Raw genomic sequence first — 22,387 nt, 5'->3', positions numbered from 1 at the left:
GGGGGATGAACAGGGGGGACACCAGGCCAAGGTTGCAGGGGGATCTTTAATGTGTGACCAGAGCCTGCAGCGAGAGAACGAGCCCGAGCCCCAGCCCCAGCTTTTCAGAGGAGAGTAAATGGCCAAGCACCGCCCGCCCTGCGGGCTGGGGGGGATTCCCCTGTGATACCCCTCGCTCCTCCTGCTGCCTGGAGCTCAGCCCCAGCCCTGGCCCTCCCACCAATACCTCTCCCCCTGGCTGGGACAGCCTGCATCCATCTCCCCACCCCCCCGGGCTTTTCCCAGCCCATGTGTGTTTTGAACACACAGTGCTGGTGACTCTGCCCAATGGGCAGTCGGTTGGGCCTCCGTCCCTCTCTGCTATTCCCCAAACCTTAGCACTGCCCACCCCACCTTTTCCCTAACCCTGTGGGGCAGCTACTGGCTCTAGCCCTCTGTAGGATGGGTCAGAACCCCGAGAGCGATTCCACGAGGCTGTCCCCTAAGGGCATAGGAGAGGCTGGCTGGCTGGGTACCTCCATCTCCCAGAGCTTTGCTCGCCCCCAGCAGGAAGGGCTGGCTCTGCCTCCCCAGCCCCAGAGCTCCCTCGACCCCACAGCAGGAAGGACTAGCTCTGCCCCTCTCACCCCAGGCCCCCTCTGCCCCACAGCATGCGGGGCAGTGTTCTACTCCAGTCCCCCTCGTTGGGGGATGCAGGTGCAGGGACTCCCAAAGGAGCTGGAGGCTCAGGGCAGCAGCCCACGTGGGGAAGACCAGGAGGGGAGGCGGTTCTCAGCAGCGCAGGCCTGAGGCTGCCCCAGTCCTGGGGACAACGGCATGAGGTGGGAAAGGCCCTGTGCCAACACACCTTCCTGTGGGTGCGTCGCGGGGGGTCAGGCCCACTGGCTCCAGACTATGCCTCTTTGGTAGGGCAGGGCTCCCTCCGGAACTGGGGCATGCTTGTCGGGGCAGAGGTGCACGGGGTGCGTGTGCCAGGAACCTACGAGCTCCATGCAAAGTCGCCAAGGGGGACGGGCGTGGGGGAAGCAGGAGGAACGGATGGGGAGCAGTGGGGCCCCTGAGGCCGCGCCTGGCACGGCCCCCCAGGAGTCGCTCCTTGCTTAAGGCTGTTGCATGGCTGGAAGGTGTTGGTGCATCGGCAGAGTCAGTGTCTGGCCCAGCACTAGGGCACTTGGGCAGGGCAGTGAGAACAGAGGAGCTCTGTCCACGGGGTGGGGATCTCAGCTCCTCCTCCCTTCAGCCAGTCTGTGGGCGCTGTCTGGGAGGAGGACGCCCTGCTCTCACTGCTCAGAGGTTGCTCTCCACCTCGTCCTTCCCCAGCAGCCTGTTGACGGGGCTCAGCGCCAGCTGGTTGCTCTCGTTGAGCCGCTGCACGCGGTAGCTCTCATAATGCACATTGTGGGTGATGTCCTTGAGATCCTGCAGGTGGGAACTGGGGCGGGTGGAAAGTGAGAGTTAGGGGGGTAAAGGGGCAGGAAGAACAGCTCCAGCCGGGCCCTAGGCCCTGCAGCCAGAGGCCCCCAAATAGGCTAAGCTTGTGCTTTAAAAGCCATCCCACTATGAGGGGCTCCAGCCCCCTCCCTTTCCCTCCGGTAGCACCACCCCCTCTGCCAGTCCCCCAAGGGCTGCCCTCACTGTCCCATGGCTTCCCCTCCAGGATCCCAGCCCAATCCTGCACTCCCTGCTGAGTGACCCAACCCCAACAGCTTTCCCTGGTAGTGGAGGGTGCTGAGCCCCACACAGGGATGGGCTCCCAGCTGGGGCCAGGCCCTCCCCAACCCTACCCTGCGTGCCTGGGGCTGTACCCCTCTCCCTGTGCGTTAGGGGGGTGGGCCGAGCCGGGCATCTCACCGGATGAGCAGGTCTCGGAGCAGGGGGAATTCACAGTGCGCTGGGTTCTCCACTGAAAAACAAGACACAGACTAGCTGTAGACCCTACCACCCTGGTGGAGAACGGGAGTGACTCAGATGCCCAAGGAATGCATTCAAAGCCACCCTGGTCAGAGCAGCACCCCATGTCCTGCCACCATCCCATCCCCCGCCTTGTCTTTTAGCTGCATCTTGTCCACTCTGTCCCTTACTGGGAGACTAGATCCTGCCCTCAGAGGAACCTTGGAGCCCTTCACTCCTGCTGGGGAACTGCAAGGAGGCAGGTGGTCACTAGGGGGCAGCAGGCTCCTATGTATATGCACTGGGTAAATGGCAAGGGGTGGGGGAGGGCGGGAAGGCAGGGGCGACATCCAGGCAGCTGCAATCTCAACAGAACAGCGGCATCCCTGTGTTCAAAAGAGCAGCCCAACTCCAGGGTGCTACGTCTAGGCAGCAGCCAAAGCATGGTGCTCCATGAGGCCTGCCCGGATGGACTGGGCACAGCAACAGGACCCCAACAAGCACTGCAGGGGGACCCAGGAACAGCCCCGGTTTGCACGTCTCTGTTGGGGATCTAGTCATGTCTGAGGGTTGCATGTGTGTTCATACGTGGAGGCGTGTGTCTGTGGGGCTGCTCCTGAGGGTAGCTATGTGTCCAGTGGTGTTCAGAGACTTTGCATGTGCAGTGAGAGTCTGGGTATGTGAGTGACAGGGAGCACTCACCGTGCGTGCACGTACAGGGGTTGTGAACACGGGGGGAGGTGGGGGAGCCCTGCGATAATACAAATAAATACACAGTAGCACACGTATGATGGCTACACATGGGTATACAGGCTTGGACTACCCGCTGACAAACACCTGTCGGGGCGGGTCTAGGTTTACTTGGTCCTGCCTCAGCACAGGGGGCTGGACTAATCGGCCGCTCAAGGTCCCTTCCAGCCCATGTCTTTCATATTACGTGTGTCCCCCGGCGCAGTTCCACACACACAGCGCGTGCTTAGGGGCTCATGTGTGTCAGCCTGGCTTTGCATGGGTGTGGGAGCGCCAGGCCAGCTCCCCCCTGCAGCCGTGCCAGTCCCCTCCACGCACGGCGAGACGCTGGCGAGCTCTCCCTCTGGCACGGAGCAGCAGCTGGGAGCCTTCAGCCAGCGTTCTGACGGGTTACCTGGCAGCGCCGTGGCCGCACGGTTCCAGCTGCCTTTGATAAATGAAGAGGCCCCTGGTAACGCGCTCCAGAGAAGCTCTTCCCAGGCCCCAGCTGACCCCCAGCACCAGCCAGGCGCAGGTGCAAGGGCTCACAAGGGGAAAGGGCTTGAGGCTACAGCAACTGCTTGGGATGAGGGGGGAGGACGGGTGGTCCCGTTGCTCAGACTGCAGGAGCGCAGGCATGGCAGAGCACCACAGCGTCCCTGCCTGCGGATGAGGCCCATGGAGCCCAGCACACCCTACACACACGGTGCTGGAGGGTGGCGGAAAGCTCAGGGCCGTCTGGCAGATATAACGGGCCACGTTCCCGCTGGCGTCATTGTGACCAGCTCAGAAGGCTGCCCCCAGGGTGACCCGAGGGCAGCGTATGTCCTGTCTGTGCTGGCTGCGAGGGATGGGCTTGGTGCTGCACACGCTTCACCCCAGCTCTGCCAACAGGCTCTCAGCAGAGACTGCAGATCCCTGGCGCCAGGGAGCAGCACAGCTCCAGAGTGGAGTGGGCAGGGCCCAGACAGGCTCCAGCTGCCCCAGCTCCCCACTGGGCCCCTCTGCACCCCATGGGTCTCTTGGGGCGGAGCTCCCCGCTGCACAGGCTGCATCAGTGCTCAGGAGGATACCTGCTTGCTGCACTTCCCTGGGTGCGGGCAGAGGCCCTGCGTGTCAGGTTTATTGCAGCCCAGGTGTGATGCTGGGAGGGGCGCTTGCTGCAGGTGCCAGGTATCACAGCAGCCTGGCAGATTGCTAGGAGCGAGAGGTGAAGGCAGTGGTGCGATCACAGCTGCATCCCACAGATGCTGGGCAGCGTTACAGGAGCGGAAGGGGGCTCAGCACAGGAGAGTTCCTAGAGCAAGCGCGGCGTGTCGGAGCTCTGGGGAGGGTCCCAGCCGCTTGGCAGTCTGCCCACTGCCCCAACACTCACGCACACAGGCCCCAGGACGGGGGCTAAAGGGCCTGACTAGGGATGTACAGGCAGGATGGGCCAGTCCGAAACTTTGCCCCACTCTAAGAAGTTTGGGCCCCTTTCCTTAACCCTCATCCACTCCTTCCGCCCCAATGCCAGCCCCGGGGGTCAGGGCAGGACCAGAAACCCTCAATACCAAGAGCCAGGCTTGTTGCTGCTGAGTGCCCTCTACCTGAGCCCTTGCTCACTGCTGGGTCACAGCCTACTCTCAGGGCCAAAGGAAACCTTCTGGCCTGGAGGAGGAGCTGGCCTGGAAAGGCGGCCCATTCAGTGGGCCTGGGAAGGAGCTGGGAGGACAGCTGGAGCTGGCTTTGGACACAAGGGCACCATTGGGCACAGGGCTCCAGAAGCCTGCCGAAAACAGCAGGGGCTGGGAGTGCAGATGCAAGAGGAGCGATATGCCGGAGAACCCAACTTCACCAGGGTGTAACCAGGCCCCTGGCTGGGTCGCATCTGCGAGGGACAGTGGATCTACCAGCCCAAGGCTCAGGAGCCCTCCAAACCCTCCATCCACAGACCAGCCACGACAGGGGGACAGAGCCAGTGTTAGCGGGGGTCCACTGGGAGCTGGGGGACCGGATCCATCTCAGTGCTAGGAGCTGTGCCCCACCCACGTTCGAGGGACCCGTTACCTTCAATGATCCCCCACTTGGTCTTGCGGCCCAGGACCCTCTTCCCGTTCACCTGATGCTCCTTGTCCGCTCCAACCACTGCGAAGGGGATTTTGTCCTGGACAGGAAGAGGGGGCAGAGTCACTGTAGAACTGGGACAGGCCCACCTCTCCGATCCGTGGGCCCTGGCACTGCAACTCAGGGGCAGGCTCCCTCCTCAGCGCTGCTGTCACTGCCCAGCACAGCTGCCCGTCCGCCTGTCCCAGCCAGAGAGGGACACAGAGTACCCCACCACAGCTAATCACCGCCCAGCTCAGCTCTTCGCCCCCCCCCGCCCCCACGCAGCCTCCCAGCACTCACACGAATTTTATTATTCAATATCCTGTCGTCTGGGTTGTCATCAAAATCCTCCTGGGGATAGACGCTGATGCCGTGGGCCTTCAAGTCCTTCTGGATCTGCAGGAGACAGCGCCTGTGAAATTGCTCTGTGCTAGCAATGGAGTTGGCTACCGTTCATCCTAAAGCCCTCATGAGAGCATATAATCTCTCCTACCACTGAAATGTGGCCACCTCTGGGGTGGAGTGGGAACTTGTTAAACAGCACGCAGCAACACTACCTACGTGCTTAGAACCCTGTATCCAGTTGACTCGCATGGGGGGGATTTCAGGTGGGCAGGGTGTCATTGCAGGAGCTGATATTTGGCTGGGACACTCAGGTTAACCCCTTTACTCGGGTGTCAGATGCCGTGACCATGAGCTGCGGCCTCCTCCTGCTTTCCTCTCTGTCCCTGATGTGCCTCTGCTCAGCTGGGGGGAGAAGAGACACACAGACGCCTCTGTCTTACCGCAAGAGACCCGTGGGTTTTTGGGTTGCCCTGGCCCTATTGGAGACCACCCAGCTGTTTGAGGCAATCTTACCCAGGCCGGCCCTCGGTGCTGTGGTCCTGGCCAGTCCCTTTAACGTCGCTCAGTCCCCAACCCACCCTGAGAGGCACCTCAAGCCATGCTGCCTATGCCCAGCCTTGCCCCAAGGGCTCTGGGGTTCCCGTGCACAGCTGTGCTGGCCTGCCCCCCTCCCAGGTGAGGTAAAAGCTCCACCTCTCCCTTACAAGGCCCCTCACCCTTTGCTTGAACTCGGCCCGTTCCTCCAGGGTCAGGGTATCCGCCTTGGCGATCACTGGCACCATGTTGACGATCTTACTCAGCCGCCTCATGAACTCCAGATCCAAGGGACGCAGCCTGGGAGGGAAAGCCCTGGCTGTTCAGCGTGGCCAGAGGGGGGCGCTGGCGCAACAAGATTGGAGACGCTCCATGCTCAGGCTGCTTTCCCCGCCTCCCCCCAGACATGGGCCCCACCCTGGCGGACTGGGGCAGAGACGGCCAGCCACTGTCCTCAGATCAGTGGCACCACCAGGTATCCAGAGCAGAGAGGCCAATGGGAATGGAGAGCCAAGGCCTCCAGCGACTGACAGCAGCAGCAGCGAGGTGAGTTCACCCACACAGCCCTAGCAGTGGGGCTGACCCAGAGGGGCCCGCTGAGATGGGCAGCAGGAGGCCAGCCAGGACGTGGACTCTCCTTCGCTAGGAACTGGCCAAAGAGAGAGTCACACGTTGCACACCGGCCCACAGCCAGCTGAGCTGGTTATTGCCCCGGCCGGAGGCAAGCCGGCTTCCTCATCCTACTAGCAGCTCCATGAGCCAGCCAATCCCTTGCAAAGGGCTCAGGCTGCCCCCGCTAGGGAGAGGTAAGCCCAGCAGGGCATTTGGTTAGCCAGGCAAGGCACTGGGCACTCAGGAGCAGGCAGAGACTGATCACGGCTCACCAGTGGCCAGTAGGTGGCACGAAGTACACACAGCTGTGGACCCTGGTGTCTGGGATCTTCTGTTTGCGGCTGATGAGGATCTCCTCTCTCAGGTACTTCTCGTACTGCTCGTTGATGTACTTGATGATGGGGTCCCAGCTGGGCAATGGGAAAGGAGGCAAAAGATTGATCACCCGCAACCCCTAGGCACTGTGTGCACTGCACACACAGGAACTGTCCCACCCACCACTGAAAGGCAGCCACCTCTGGGGCAGAGAGCAGCACCGGCACACAGCAGAAGGTGCTCAGATCTGACAGTGTGGCACAAAGCCTTTGGCGAGGTGGGGCTGGAGGAAGGGGGTGGTGTTTTAACCAAATCCCTAACTCTTACAGAAGTGTCCCAAGAACTTTGGTGTCCCTGCAGAGCAGAGTAGAGCTGGATTTTAGGGTCTCCTCTGAAACCCCCCCATAGTAACTGCCTGGAGCTCAATGGATCTAGTTCACACAGCTGAAAGGCAGAGTCCACAGTGCCAGGGTATGACCCTTTGGTGCCAGGGTGTCATGTTATTACCAACCAGCTGCTCAGACTAAGCCTTTCCTGGTGCCCCTCCTTCTATGGCCCACCCCTGGCCAGCAATGCTGGGCTCCCTCCCGCCCAGCTCACATTGCCCTTGGGGTCCCCAGAACCGGGTGGAACCTACCAGTTTTCATTGTTGATCTGGTCGCCGAACCCCGGCGTGTCTGTCACAGTCAGCTTCATCTTCACGCCCTTCTCTTCGATAACTAGCGGGGGCAGAGGGTGCAAGGTCACGGGGTGGCTCTAGGAGTCCCCTGACCCCCCACTGGGTATCCCTTGCACAGAGCCCCTCCCCAGCTCCCGCTGGCTTCCCACTGCTCTCTGGGCACACTCCGCTAGGGCATTTTCCCGGACACATGCAGCAAAGCCATCCAGGCCTGGAACTAGCAGCTGTGGGGGCTGGAGAGGGATCTTGGTGACTGTCTAGCACCTGGGGCACAGTGTGGCGAATCCCATCCACTAGGCTTGACCAGGCCAGGGGGCAGCAGCAACGGCCCTGGGGGCACCCTGGCAGGCCGGGCTGGGAGGACGGGGACTGTGGGGCCAGATCCTGCCCCAGTGAAGTCAATGGGAGCTTTGCCATGGCCAGGGAAGTGCCCCCATGCCTGCTGAGCTCTCACTCCCCTGCCTGGAGCAGAGAGGCAGGAGCCACGGGCAGGCAGGCCTTCCCCTGGGGGGGGTCGCTCTCAGGACAGGGAGCGGCCAAGCCGGAGACTCACAAAGGAGCCTATGTTTCCCAGGGCAGCAGGCGCTTCTGAAATTGTCGGGAAGAGACTAGCGAGTGCCAGCCGGCTGGGGATGGCAGGGTGGGCTGGGGCCCATGGGGCAAGGGTGAGGCCTTGCTGGGCCCAAAGAGTCCACTCTGCCACTCATGGGGGAAGGGTCCAAGGCTATGCCAGAACTGCCAGAGGGATGGGGGAGGGGGTCAGGGTGGGGCATCTGGCAGGAGGGGGGGGCTGCATGAGAGACAGATGTCATGGGGGCTCCCAGAGGAAAAGACATGGTGGGAGAGGAAGGGGTCCTTCCCGCGGCTCCTGGAGGGCTGAGGAGCAGGGGACCTTACCGTGGGTGACGGACTGCAGCTGCACTGTCTTTGGGACGTGCTCCTCATAGCCGGGGCCTGTAGGTTTCCGACTCACCTTCGACTTGAAGAGGGTGTTCACCATTGTCGACTTCCCCAGGCCGCTCTGCCCTGCATGGGGAGAGAGAGAGAGGGCCGTGTGAGCTGCGCTCCCACCATGCCCAGAGGCAGCAGATGGGCATGTGGGATCCAGGACACACTCCCCTGTCTTGCCAAACTGGCCACTCCTTCTTCCCCACCCCATCTCTCTGCTGAGCTCCTGGACACGGCCGGCAGAGCATTGCTGAGCCGCAGAGGAAGCAATGGACAGCAGGCAGGGGAGATGGCAGGGCCTCTGGATCCCAGACATGGGGGTGCAGGATCGGCAGGGCACAAGCTTGGTTCACTCACGAATGGGAGGACACCACAACCAGCCTGCCCCCATCCACTCCCCAGGTCCTGGTTTGGAAAGCACGGGCCACTGCTCACTTCCCCTCCTCTCTTCCCCTGCTTGGCTTTCTGCTGCAGCCCTTCAGCTATTAGCTTAGCAGAACCCCTGATAGTCCCATACACCCCAAGATGCCCTGGTGTCTAAGCTAGCCTAGCTCCCACCTCCCTCGACAGCCCCACATGCCCCCAGGCATCCAAAAATCCGGATACCCCACATGTCCCAGCACTCCCACCTGGGCATGGGACTAGGGATTTTACTGCTGTCTTCTTAGACTCCCCATGTGTTAGCAAATGCAGATGGCAGGTGTGCCACTCCCCCTTCCACCATCACTGCGGTCTAGGATCTCTTCCTTGCTGGAGACTCTCATGGGGTGACCGGTGACCCCCGCTGGCCCCTTATGTCACCTCAGGCGGGAAACCTAACCCGGGGAGATGGCTAGCGGACAGTCCCTGCTGCACTGGGAGGCTAGGCTGGCACAGCCCCAGTGCCCGGATCCTGCCGCTCTCGGAGTCACCGGTGGTTTAAAGAACATTCTTCCCCGGAGCGTCAGTAACACAGAGCAGGAGGGAGCAGGCCTGGGGATTCTGCACTGGAGGGAGGAGCTGGCAGCCAGACCCCTGGGAAGGAGAAGTGAAAGTGACCAGCATACAGAAGGGGAGTCATTGCAAGAGTCCGTCTAGCCCTGAACACTGTATCCACCTCCCACTCTTCTGCTTCTGTGGTTGGGGTCCTGAGAATGGCAGGAGCTGGTGTTCCCAGTGCCCTGGCTGGCCACCCACCCACCTGCCCTCTCGACTCTTGGGCCCTCTGTATGTTCCTCCCAGGGCTTAGGACAGCCCAGCAGGTGTCCAGTCCCCATCCTAGACCTCCCCACTGCCTCCCCATGCAGGACCCTTCGAGCAGCCCTGCACTCCCCTCTTTCCCGGGCTACAGCTTTCCCCAGAGGCTCCAGGTCTCGTCTTTGTGACCCTTCCAGGGTGTGGGCCAAGGAGGGGGCTGGAGTCAGTCATGTGTCCAGAGAAGGAGGCGGTGCTGGGGCAGCTGTTGGATTGCAGGTGCAGGGGGAATTAGCCTGAAGGGACTGAAGCCCACATGAGCGGTGGGGCTGCTTCTTCCAGGGCTGGTTGTTCACCATAAACAAATGCTAGTGGCACAGGAAATCAGCGTGCCAGCACGAGGTCTCTCTTAGCCCCCGGCACCACCCGAACCCGCGGCCAACCCGGCCGGGCCCCTGTCCCAGCTGGCTCAGCCCTTACGCAGGGGAAACACTGCGACCAGAGGGCATGGTGGGGAACACTGCGCTGCCATCACATCTCACCCCCAGGATGCAACTGCAGGGGTTCCTCCCCGCCCCCCCCCCCACCGCCCCAGCTGTGTGCAGATGGGAGGGGGATTCCAACACTGATGTGCTTTGCTAGGGGCACTTGACACAAGGAGGAGAGCAGGGATGAGCCTGCACATGGGTGGGGTTTGTACAGACAGGGGAGGGCTGTGCACGAATTGGGACTGGCACACACGGGGGCAGGCATGCACACAAGGTGGGATTTGTATGCATGGGACATGTATGCACATACAGGGGAGGCTTTGCACAGGATGGGGTTTGCACGCATGGGCCAGCAGATGGTATTCGCCCATGGTGGAGTTTGCACACAGGAAGGGGTGGGGCTGTGTACAGGTGGGGTCTGCAGATGGAGGAGGGGGTGGGTGTGCATGCAGGGTGGGCATTTGCACAAGGAGGAAGGGGTGGGTTTCGTATACAGTGGGGTCTGCAGATGGAGAGGGCATGGGTATGCATGCAGGGCAGGCATTTATTTGCACAGGGAGGAAGGGGTGGGGGTGTGTACAGGGTGGCAGATGGAGGAGTGGGAGGGTGTGCACACAGAGCGGGCGTTTGCACGGGGAGGAAGGGGCGAGAGGGTGTACAGGGTGGGGTCTGCAGATGGAGCAGAGGGTGGCTGTACATGCAGGACACGTGTTTGCACACGGAGGAAGGGTGTGTGTGTGTACAGGGTGGCAGATGGAGGAGGGGCGGGTGTGCATGCAGGGCAGGCGTTTGCACAGGGAGGAAGGGGCGAGAGGGTGTACAGGTGGGGTCTGCAGATGGAGGAGTGGGTGGGTGTGCACTCAGGGCGGGCGTTTGCATGGGGAGGAAGGGTGGGAGGGTGTACAGGTCGGGTCTGCAGATGGAGGAAGGGCGGGTGTGCACACAAGGCGGGCGTTTGCACAGGGAGGAAGGGGCGGGAGGGTGTACAGGTGGGGTCTGCAGATGGAGGAGGGGCGGGTGTGCATGCAGGGCGGGTGTTTGCACAGGGAGGAAGGGGCAGGAGGGTGTACACGTAGGGTCTGCAGATGGAGGAGAGGGTGGGTGTGCACGCAGGGCGGGCGTTTGCACAGGGACGAAGGGGCGGGGGTGTGTACAGGGTGGCAGATGGAGGAGGGGTGGGTGTGCACTCAGGGCGGGCGTTTGCACAGGGAGGAATGGGGGGAGGGTGTACAGGTGGGATCTGCAGATGGAGGAGAGGATGGGTGTGCACGCAGTGCGGGCGTTTGCACAGGGACGAAGGGACGGGGGTGTGTACAGGGTGGCAGATGGAGGAGGGGTGGATGTGCACTCAGGGCGGGCGTTTGGACAGGGAGGAATGGGGGGAGGGTGTACAGGTGGGGTCTGCAGATGGAGGAGAGGATGGGTGTGCACGCAGGGCGGGTGTTTGCACTCAGCTGAGTGGGTGGATTTAAAGCTGCTCTCAGCCAGGGCAGAGCGTTTGTTCTAGCTCCAGGCAGCACAATGCGGGTGGGAGGCCGAACGGCGCTCAGAGAGCTGTGATGTGATGGGCCCCCCAGGCCCGGACACACGTGCTACACAGTGGTAGCTAACTAGAGCACCCGCCTCTCTGACTGGTCTCCATTTCGAGCTCTGGAGGGGTGTGGGACGCCAGCCCTTAAAATGCAGGCCCTGCAGGGCTATTGCGCGCTGGCCCAGGACTTGACACAGCCCGACTGACCAGGGTCACTTCCACCCCTGCTTTGTCAAAGGAAACCAGGGCATGGGGGACGAGTCGCAGACTCCCAGGCCAGATGGGCCCATCGTGATTGCCCAGGCCAAGCTCCTGTCTCCCCCAGGCCCATAATAAGCCCCTGGCTCCCTGACACTCCCAGGCCCCTGCCAGGACAGCAGGAACGTTGCCTTTCTAGATTTTCCTGCCTTTCTAGACCTTCCTGGCATGAGACGGCTTTGCCCTGCACAGCTCCCTTCAGCGAGGAAAGCAGCCTCACACCTGCTGAACGCAATCCCCAGCCTGCTGCACGGAGCTGGGGAGCGCAGAAGTTCCTCAGCATGATTTACCTTCCCTTGTCAAGACACACTGGCTCCAGCTGAGACAGCCCTGCCGGCAAGGAAGCTGCTAATGGATCCGGATGGTGGTGTCTGAGACAAGGGCTCTGCGTGGAGTGAACAAGCTTCCTCCACATGCCTCTGCCAAAGCCCCTCAAGCCTGATCTGCAGTCCCACCTGCTAGCCCAGCCCTGCGACTCCCCCAGCTTGGCCAATGCACCTCCATCTTGTCCAGCAGCCCCCTGCCATCCCAGCTCTGCGATTCTCCCAGCTCGGCCAAGGAACAGAGACCTGCAACTCCCCCCACTAGTCCAGTCTTGAGTCACTCTGTCCTGTACAAAAAGAAAAGGAGTACTTGTGACACCTTAGAGACTAACAAATTTATTTGAGCATAAGCTTTTGTGAGCTACAGCTCACTTCATTGGATGCATTCAGTGAAAAATACAGTGGGGAGATTTATATACATAGAGAACATGAAACAATGAGTGTTACCATACACACTGTAACAAAAGCGATCACTTAAGGTGAGCTATTACCAGCAGGAGAGTGTGGGGTACGGGGGGACTCCTTTTGTAGTGATAATCAAGGTGGGCCATTTCCAGCAGTTGACAAGAACATCTGAGGAACAGCGGGCTGGTGGGGGGGAATAAACAAGGGGAAATAGTTTTACTTTGTGTAATGACCCATCCACTCCCAGTCTCTATTCAAGCCTAAGTTAATTGTATCCAGTTTGCAAATTAATTCCAATTCAGCAGTCTCTCGTTGGAGTCTGTTTTTGAAGTTTTTCTGTTGAAGAATTGCAACTTTTAGGTCTGTAATTGAGTGACCAGAGAGATTGAAGTGTTCTCCGACTGGTTTTTGAATGTTATAATTCTTGATGTCTGATTTGTGTCCATTTATTCTTTTACGTAGAGACTGTCCAGTTTGACCAATGTACATGGCAGAGGGGCATTGCTAGCACATGATGGCATATATCACATTGGTAGATGTGCAGGTGAACGAGCCAACTGTGTCCACATATCTATTCAGGGGACACCATCATAGGGCCTAATCACATCAGCCACACTATCAGAGGCTCGTTCACCTGCAAACTGGACAGTCTCTACGTAAAAGAATAAATGGACACAAATCAGACATCAAGAATTATAACATTCAAAAACCAGTTGGAGAATACTTCAATCTCTTTGGTCACTCGATTACAGACCTAAAAGTTGCAATTCTTCAACAAAAAACTTCCAAAACGGACTCCAACGAGAGACTGATGAATTGGAATTAATTTGCAAACTGGATAAAATTAACTTAGGCTTGAATAGAGACTGGGAGTGGATGGGTCATTACACAAAGTAAAACTATTTCCCCTTTTTTATTCCCCCACCACCACCCCGCTGTTCCTCAGATGTTCTTGTCAACTGCTGGAAATGGCCCACCTTGATTATCACTACAAAAGGTGTTCCTCCCCCCCCCCCCCCCCCCCGCTCTCCTGCTGGTAATAGCTCACCTTAAGTGATCACTTTTGTTACAGTGTGTATGGTAACACCCATTGTTTCATGTTCTCTATGTATATAAATCTCCCCACTGTATTTTCCACTGAATGCATCCAATGAAGTGAGCTGTAGCTCACGAAAGCTTATGCTCAAATAAATTGGTTAGTCTCTAAGGTGCCACAAGTACTCCTTTTCTTTTTGTGAATACAGACTAACACGGTTGCTACTCTGAAATCTGTCCTGTGCAGAGTGCGCTGCTGATTGGTCTCCAAGCCAGGGTCAGGCTGGTACCATATCAAGCTGACCAGGGCTTGACTCGATTAGTTGACAGCTAGTAGCCAAAAGACAAAGCCTAGTAGCCGGCGTGAAACAGTGGCACCCTCCCCTCTGCCCAAACCACACCCATCCCATGCTGAGCTGTGCTGATAGTGGGCTGCAGATAGCTGAAGTGGTAACCCTTCCTCCCCATGCCGGTAACACACCTAGTGTCCGTACACACGTGCTCTCCCAAGGTGCTGGTCAGGCACAGCACGGGCTCGGTTAGATGTGCTTCAAACCAGGCTAAATCCCAGGCCTTCAGCAGTGCCGAGGACCCCCGGAGCGTGGGCAGGAAGCATTAGTGCAATAGCCCCCATGGCGCAAATACTCCTCAGGTCACCACGGACGGGGCCAGCTTACTCGACTATTGTGCTGCACAAGGGGCAAGGTTGGCAGCTGCCACTGACTGTTCTACGTAGCCCCGGGGAGCCCAGGTGGGGGCTGTTTCGCCAAAGTGTGTTCTGAGGCGCTTGGCCTCTTCTCCCACAGCTCCCTATGCTCCCCCCCCCCCCCCCCCGAAGCTCTGCCAAATCACCTTCGAGCTATCCCTTCAGGGGGCTGGGCTGGGAGCTCTGGGACAGTACCTAGAGAGAGGGCAACTGCAACGGAGCAGTGCAGCACAAATGCAGGGCAAAGCTCCCTGGAGAGCTCGGGCAGCCCTGGGGACACTTACGCCAGGGCCAGCCACCATTCAGTTTGCAGCAGCTCCTGTTGCTAATGCAGATGCACTCTGGTCCCTCTGCTGCTACCTAACCCAGGCCTGCAGGGAGTTTAGCTATTTCACCCTGAGGATCAGACCTCCAGGCCCTCCCCTCTCCTGCCTAAGCTATTGCATGAGCCTGCCTCCATCCCAAGCAGGCTCAAGCCAGCATTACGTGGACTTGTGAGTCTCCTGCCAGCAAGCGCTGCTTCTGAGAGCAAAGGAAATGCTCTCCTCGAGAGGAACTGGAGGGGAAGGCAGTATTAACACTCCTGATGGGGTCTGGGCTGGACCCTAGGCATGCCACACACTCCACTGGGATAAAGCTACTGCAGCACAATGCAAGGGGAAAGGTCCACAGGTTCGGTTTGCTCCTATCTGCCACACAGTGCCCCCTATGGGCCATCAGCAAGTAAATCAAGTGGGATGCACAACCAGGCTTGGCCAACATTGCAGGAGCAGCCTTAACACAGGGGAGTTCTGGAGATTTGAGGGTCCTGATTTGCACTGACATGGAGTTTTTTTTGCAAAGACACCACCTCTGGCCATGCAGCTGGCCAGTCCCCTGAACTGGCTGTGCCTGATCTGTGGCGCTCACAGCAGCAGTTCAGATTGGGAACACTGTGGGAACACTTCATTTCCATGTGAATAACTCAAAGCCAGTTGAGCCATGCAGGGAAATGGCGAGATCTTGAAGACGGATATACAGTGCTGGGTCATCTACCTAGGCAAGGAACTCAGACTCCGTGAGGACATTGAACTCCCCACCCAGCCACAAAAGTGGGGCAGTTTTGGAGGAGGGTGAAATAGCCGCCCCATTTTGTAAGGTGCTACATGGCTGGGTTCGACAGCGATCCAAGGTCTCTCAGCACTAAAGTGGCTCCACCGCCGAGTGCAAACAGGGCAAGTTTGCAATGAAACCCCCGTGTCCACGCTGGTATTCTGAGGCACTTCTGGCTCGAGAATGCTTTGAGCTCCGCTTCCCAGCCCCAGATCTGTGCTAGGAGGAGATCACCTTCCTCCGGGCAGGTCACCTCTTGACCTCTGCCCGCAGTGAGGTCGTGGCAGCACCACTGGGGGGGGGGTCGGTGCCGCTTGAGGGTGGGGATCAAAGCTCACAAAGCTGGGGGCGGGGGCCAGTTTTACATCACCACAAGCCACGGGGAATTTCAGCCTCCAGCTCTGAGACCGAGATGGGTGTCCCCTTCCCTCTGCAGGAGGCAGTGCACTGGTCAGCCCGATGCAGGATTCCCAGATCCAGAACAAAGCAGCCTTTCTTCTCCCACCCCCAGCTTCCTCTCAGTGGGCGGCTGGCCTCTCCACTCGCTCCCTCTGGGGGTCGCCAGCAGGCGCGGCCCCTGCAGACGAGCAGCAGACGACGGCACCGAAGACTGAAGTGTGTGGCCATACTGCGCCCGGGTGCAATGCCACTGGCAAAGGCAGCGCCTGCCCACCAAAGAGGGCCCTGCTAGCAATGTGCCTATCACTGGCACCCGAGTCACTAATGCCTACTCCACGGCTGAAAGAGCATGTGCTCATCTGTCAAGGCTCCTCAGCTCCCTGCCTGAGCTAGCCAGGCATGGGCCGAGGTGCCACGCTAAACCCGGCTCTGGGAGAAAGCGAATGCAGACGGGTGTCACGTGAGGGAGGGGCGAGAGGAATAACCCCGCCTAAGTCCAGCCTCGGAGGCATTACAGCCCTGCAGCAAGCACCAGGGACAGTCAATGGGCGTTATTGGGAGTTATTCCCCAGCAGTCTGACTGCGCCCGGGCCCCTCCCAGCAGCGTGGCAGACAAGCAGCAGCACCGGTCGCCCTGCTGCTGCGGCGGGGCCTGCAGTGAAATTGCTTTGGTGCGCGCTGGCAGCACCAGAGCACATGGGCCTCAGCTTCCCCCGCTGTGCTGAGCCTCCCAGCAAGGAAAGGGCAGCAGCAGCAGAGCTGGGCAGGGAGAAGGCTAGTGTGGCCCTGACATGGGGAGGGCGGATTGGCAGGCAGGAGGGGTAGCTGCGATATAGGGCTCTCCCCTGGCTTCTGTGGAGAGAGGGAGTCAGAGACGGGAGAGGGATGGCAGAGCTCTTCCAGGTGGAGAGGCAAGCCACTGAGAGGGGCAGGGCCTGGAGCCTGCTCCCCACACAGCTGTTGATTTTATGCCAGAACAGCCACTGGTGTGCATGCAGTGAGAAGAGGAGCCTTATACCTGTAGAGCTTATTCCCTCCCTGGTGGGGAACAGCCACACTGGTGTAAGCACCTTTATCCAATAACTGCACCCACACAGGCAGGTGACACCACTTTAACGAAACCAGTGTAGCCACAGAGCCAAAGGCCAGAAGGGGCCACCAGATCACCTTGCTTGACCTCCTGGCTACCACAGGCCACCACCAACCTCCAGCACCCACCCGCAAAACGCAACTACTGGAATCAGGCCAAGGCACTCTGACCCTCGGGAGGCTAAACGACGGTGTGTCACAGGCAGAGAACAAGAGGGACTGAGGCGCAGTGCCTGAGGCCCCTGAGGCAATGGCAGGGAATTGATTGAGTGAGCTAGACCCAGATACTCCTGGCAAGTAACCTGTCTCCTGTCTTTTGCAGGGGAAGGCAAAAATCCCCCAAGGTCACTGCCAATCTGACTGCCAAACTCACCACACCACCTGTAGCCATCTCTGATGTTTCAGAGGAAGGAGTTAGAAACAACCAACAAAAAACAGATACAATGAGGAGGAAAGAGTGGAACAGCCCTTTGGGAGCATCCCAGAAAGCTTGGGGCTGACAGGAGGCCCCCAGTCAGATGCAAAGAGGCAGAGAGGGAACCCACCCATGCTCTCCGGCTCTGAGCATCATCAAAAGTGTTTTAATTAAAGAGTCCAGCACTCTGCAGTGCCCAGGAACTTGGAGGTGCTTGTTTTATTAGAGTAGGTTTGGGGGGGGGGGCTGCAGATACTCAGGGCTGGAAGCTGGCCAGCTGCAGTTCACTTGAAAATGCCCCTTCCTTTGAGAGGGGGAGGCAGCAGTCACAGGCAACTGAGCAAGGAGAAGCAGGCATGGAGTCAGCCTTGCTATGCAGTAGCTCTATGGTCATGGGACAGCCATGGGGCCTGGTGATAGAGATCTTCCCCCTCGCCCCCCGGCCGCCTGCTAGTTCAGCACATGCTCTCTCGTGGTAGGGTTTATCTGGCAGGAGGGGGTTTCCTCTCCCTGTCCCAGGCAGCTCCAATCTCCCTCCCTCTCCCTTTTAAATCAAAATGTCAAATTTGTCCATATGAAAAATTCCCTGGGCTGATGAGAAGCAGATGTGCAGAGCCCCGGCACACAGCTGGAAGTCCTTAGCTTGAATGTTCCCATTTGCAATTGGCTGGCTTGGCCTGGCCTCCTGGGTCCCTCTATATGCCCTGCTGGGCCCTGATGCTGCTGCCCTCCTGGGCAAGCCAGGGCATGCTAGCAGATGCACACTGGCTCGCCATTCAGCTGCGGGCCACAGAGCCCTCGTGGTTAGAGGCGGGGGTGGCTCTCTTGCTGGGAGAGAGGGCAGATTGCTCCCTCTTCTGGCACCTCCAATAGCCCTGGGGCCCCTCAGACCGGGGGCGGGGAGCTAAGAGCGGGGGCTGTTTGATGTGGGGGAGAGTGCAAACCTGCCTCTCCTCTGGCAAGGAGCCCCACCCCCTTTCCATTCACTGCTCCGATTTCACTCTCCAGCTCCTTCGGGATCTGCCCTCTGCATCTGCTTCCGCCCTCCCCTCCCCGCTGAGGGGAACATGGCCCAGGCCTGCAGAGGGGGGTCTGTGGGATGCATGGGATTTGATGCCGAGGTGGGCTCGGTGGGCCCCCTTCCCCGCCCCCTCCAGAGTATCAGATGAAGCCCAGCAATATTATCCCCTCCAGTGACTGGGATGCAGAGATCCTATGGCAGCAGGTCTCTCTCTCACTCTTCTGGCCCAGCCCGGCAGCCTCTCCTCTGCCCGGCAGAGGTCACCGCGTAAGGGCCCAGCTCTTTTGCTAAAAAGTAAATTGCCTGTTAAATTCTCCTGAAGCTATCACTGTCTCCTTCACCTGCCTCTTGGCTCCTCCAGTGCGTGGAGGAATCCTTAGTGATTTATCTGACTCCCTTGGGTTTGGTTCTCTTTGCTTTTCTTATCATTGCTTAGCTCTTTTAAAACCATTATCCCGTAATCTTCCCCGTCCTCCTCTCTAGCTGATAGTTTATGCTCCACAGAGCCATCTTTCTTCCCCTGGATTACTTTCTGACATCTCCATGTTGGCTTGTTTCTCTTGATCTGGGAGTATTTATTGCTGGACAGAGCACATACCCAAGGCTTTAGAAAAAGCTCCATAAAGATTTGGTGAGGTACAGTGCCAAGCCGGGGCCAAAGAGAAAAGATTCTAAGTATGTTGGGGGTGGGAATGGAAATGAAGCACTGCAAAGGGTTGGCAGCAAAGTGGGCAAAGCAAGACTCCAGATCCAAATGCCTCAGAGCTTTGGGGAAGTTTGGATCTGGAGGCTGGAGCTCGTCCAAAACTGTGCCATTGGAGGAAAACAATCAGTGAAATATGGTGCAGAGATGAAAGAACCAAGAGGACTGATGGTAAATTTAAAGTTAGATGAATTTGACTAACTGTAGCCCACCAATAGAGGTTGTTTTAAATTAAAAGAACAGATTTTCAAAACTCTAACTCCAAAGAAAATAGATATTTCAGGCCAGCTAAGCAGATGATTTAAGCTAATGTGGCTTCACTAAAGTCAACGGAGCTCTGCTGATTTACACCGGCTGGGGATCTGGTCCTGTTAATTTAAGGGCCACTCAGGTCAACGTTTAGGTTTTGTAAACACAAGGTGATATAAAACTGAACTGCTTCATCATTAAACGCTAGGGGTGGATTTAAACATGCCTTATAGAGATACTGCAGCATCCCGTTGCATTCCCCACTGCCTGAGAGTGAAAGGGATTCGTTCAATTGCCAGAGGTGAGTAGAATGCAAGAAGGAAACTACATGAAGAATAAATAGGGGTTTGTCAATTGCTGCCCTTAGAATCATCTAAGGTGTTAATAGTAACAGAGTGAAGAGGTTTAGTTTTTAAAGTATGGTCATGTTAATGTTCTTTCCCCTTTAAATACAGATTTCACAAGCTGTCAAACAACTGTTCCATGTGCCGAACTCTAGAAGCTTAAAGCAGTTCCATACCACGAACTGACAGAATGTATCTGAACACAATTCTCTGGCCTCATCTCCGTCCTCCCCATTCTGCTGCTTTAGCTAGTTGGATTTCACCCCGCATTTCCCCACATTCATCCAAAACCAGCTCTGTTGAATCCTAATGATCAGGCCCTTGACTGGTCTCACTCGGGTGCTGAGTACACACATCTGTGGATTACGGTCACTGCCTCTGCCTCCTCCCAGGTCTCAAAAATCAATAGCCATGGCCCTGTGTTGCCAACACACATGATTTTATCACAAGTCTCATTTTTCTTAAAGCTCCAGCTCCTGGAGCCATGGGATCACATGGGAACCCCAGCTGTCATTAAACACTAAGTTCCTAGACCTCAGAGCGGCAGAGAAAAGCTTGCAAAAGTGACCCCTAAAGACTCAAAAGCCAGACGGCAAATACCCTCCCTAAATGTATTATTTTGAAATCTCATGATTTTCGAGGCCTGACTTGTGATTTTGGCACGTAGGGCTGACCTGTTTCTACTCTGCCTCTCCCTGTTACAGATCATGCAGAGAAAAGCCAGAGTGTCCCTATCCCAAGTCCTCAAATCTAGCGCCAAGCACAACAGGGCCAATCTGGGCCCTCGGAGTGGTAGCACAATACAGATATTATTAATAGTCTATCGTCTGGGCCCGACATTACCACAGCCATGTGCCGGATGCTCTCGCTGATGGTAGGGGAAGGAAGGATGCTCAGCGCCTGGCAGGAGGAAGCCTTTTAGTCCTTCCACCTAAAGTCAGAGTCAACCTTCGGCCAGCTGAGGGGCAAACTGACACCTTGCAGGGAGCGTGTGGGCTGCGCCTCATTCCCATGACAGCATGTTGCAGTCACCTCATCTTTACTCCAGAGGCGTGGCCTGCCCAGACTCCCGATTAGCATACAGTGCGTCTAGGTGGGTTGAGGAAGCAATGCCCGCTCAGACCAGTTCTCTCTATAGACCTCAGCTTTGGATTAAAGACAAGCAGTGTCGGCTGCAGTTAGCCCGTAGCTGGACTTTCTACAGCCATCCTTGATGCAGTGTCCCAGGGCCCATCCTGGGATATGACTGTCCCATTGCTTGCTCTGTTCACAGCCCTTCCTTCTCATTTCCAGCCTCACTATCTCTCTAGCCAGATGGTCACACTCCCCCGGTTATTAGGATCCATTGCAGAGCTGTAACACTCCCTCCGCCCCACTCAGAGAGAGCTGTTCTGGCTCCCAGCCTGCTCATCCAGACGCCTCCTTGGAAAGTGCAGCCCGCTGACCTTGGTTTAAGCCCATGATATGTGAATGCTTCTGGCTTCCCCTCTGGCCCCTGGCAGTCTCTCTCCGAGTATGCAGGCACCACAGGAATTCCATACAAGTGCCCTTCTCTCCCGGAGAAGAAATCCGCATGGAATTTCGTAGCTTTGAGAACTCTTTGAACTGTTTTTTGGGTTCCCAGTGGTAGCTCAGGTTCCCAGCCCTTCTCCCCCACCCCGCTGTGGGCACACACTTTTGTTATCTAACCAATCCCAGCCCTTCCCCCGGCTGATTCTTTCTTGACATGTTTTTTCCAGCTGCAGAGCACACCCAGGGTTCTCTTCATAGAGGGCAAGATCCTCAGCTGGAGTAAAGCGACAGTGACTCACTGTCTCCACTGAAATCAATGGAGCTACAGCAAGTTAAGTCAAAGCTAGGCTGAAATCATTGTAGTGCAGAAGCTCTGGGCCAGAAGCTCCCAAAAGCTATTAATTTGTACTGCACTCAGACCCAAAGGTCCCAGGCCAGATCAGGGCCTTCTGGGTTAGGTGTTGCACAACCCCCCAGAGTTCATAATCCAGGAAATGGGACAGATCCAATCAAACCACCCCTCTGCCATCTTCCCCACACTGTGTATTTGCTTTCACTCTGCCCACTCTCGCTTCCCTTTTTCATGGCCTGTCATAGGCAGAGAGCAAACCCTGAAATACCAGAGCCAGCCAGGCCAAGCCGTCAGTGCTCGCGCTGGGTTTGAATTTAGGCAGCAGGATTTCAGCTACGTCTTTCATTCTGACACCACCACGTTACTGGCCCTAAGTTCATTGGCCTCCCTGCACACTGCGCCATTGCCAGCGGGCTGGGCAGTTCCCCGGACCGGTCTGAACAGGCCTCGCCGTGCATGCAAAACGGCCGCTCTCCCTGGAGCTCCACGTGCACATTCGTGACTATCCGAGCTGGGACAGTAACTCGGCAATCTCGGCTTGTTTGCTCTCGGTTCTCTGTCTGCGAGCCGGGCTTTAAGGAAGCAGGGGGCAGGCTGAGTGAAAGCGAGCATTTCACATTGGGGTTTTCCTCTCGAGATAGACATCTTCCCATGGGCACCTTACCCAAGCCCTCCCTCTCTCCCCTCCCCCACTCCTGCCCAGCACCCCCACCCCACCTCAGTATTAAGGAAACAAGTTGCAAATACAACTTGCTGTCCTGGGAAGGCTGCTGCTACCTGGTTACCACGACCCCAGGGCCGTGTCTAGGTTCCTCTCCCCTCCCAGCCCCCTGAGCTCCAATTTCTCTGCATCTCTGAAGAAACTGATCATTCCTCTCCTACGCCTTTGCTCCCCTTCCAATATTGATGCAAGCTGAAATAAGACCACATGAACATGGCTCAGCTGACAATGAGACAACCGCTGAGCAGGGCCTGGCACAGTGCTGGGTGTTTTTATCAGCCTAGTGAGTCCAGAAAAGGCTCTGGGAACCCTGAAGTCCTGGACTGGGGTAGGAACTAGTAGGAAGCGTCCCTGCTAGGTGGAAAGGGACAGAGGATGTCATGCTGTGATGGATGCAGAGAGAGAGGGTAACTAGCACACAACATCCCAGC

At 57.6% G+C, this 22,387-nt stretch overlaps 1 protein-coding gene across 5 annotated transcripts in view; it reads right to left on the bottom strand.

The window, feature by feature from the left end:
* Window positions 1-27: 27 nt before the first annotated feature.
* Window positions 28-22,387, bottom strand: part of SEPTIN12 (septin 12) — an 83,564-nt gene continuing 61,204 nt past the window's right edge. For all 5 annotated transcript variants that reach the window (XM_075132808.1, XM_048866438.2, XM_048866441.2 and 2 more), the window contains 8 exons: window positions 8,090-8,218; window positions 7,151-7,232; window positions 6,471-6,608; window positions 5,769-5,886; window positions 5,008-5,103; window positions 4,669-4,765; window positions 1,852-1,903; window positions 28-1,432 (listed from right to left, as the gene is read on the bottom strand). In XM_075132808.1, coding sequence (XP_074988909.1) covers window positions 1,288-1,432; window positions 1,852-1,903; window positions 4,669-4,765; window positions 5,008-5,103; window positions 5,769-5,886; window positions 6,471-6,608; window positions 7,151-7,232; window positions 8,090-8,218 — 857 coding nt within the window. In that variant the 3' untranslated portion in view covers window positions 28-1,287. The remainder of the gene's footprint in view (window positions 1,433-1,851; window positions 1,904-4,668; window positions 4,766-5,007; window positions 5,104-5,768; window positions 5,887-6,470; window positions 6,609-7,150; window positions 7,233-8,089; window positions 8,219-22,387) is intronic.

Source organism: Caretta caretta, chromosome 10 (assembly GCF_965140235.1).
Source record: "Caretta caretta isolate rCarCar2 chromosome 10, rCarCar1.hap1, whole genome shotgun sequence".
NCBI classification, from domain to species: Eukaryota; Metazoa; Chordata; order Testudines; family Cheloniidae; genus Caretta; species Caretta caretta.
This window is presented reverse-complemented; position numbering and strand designations above follow the sequence as displayed.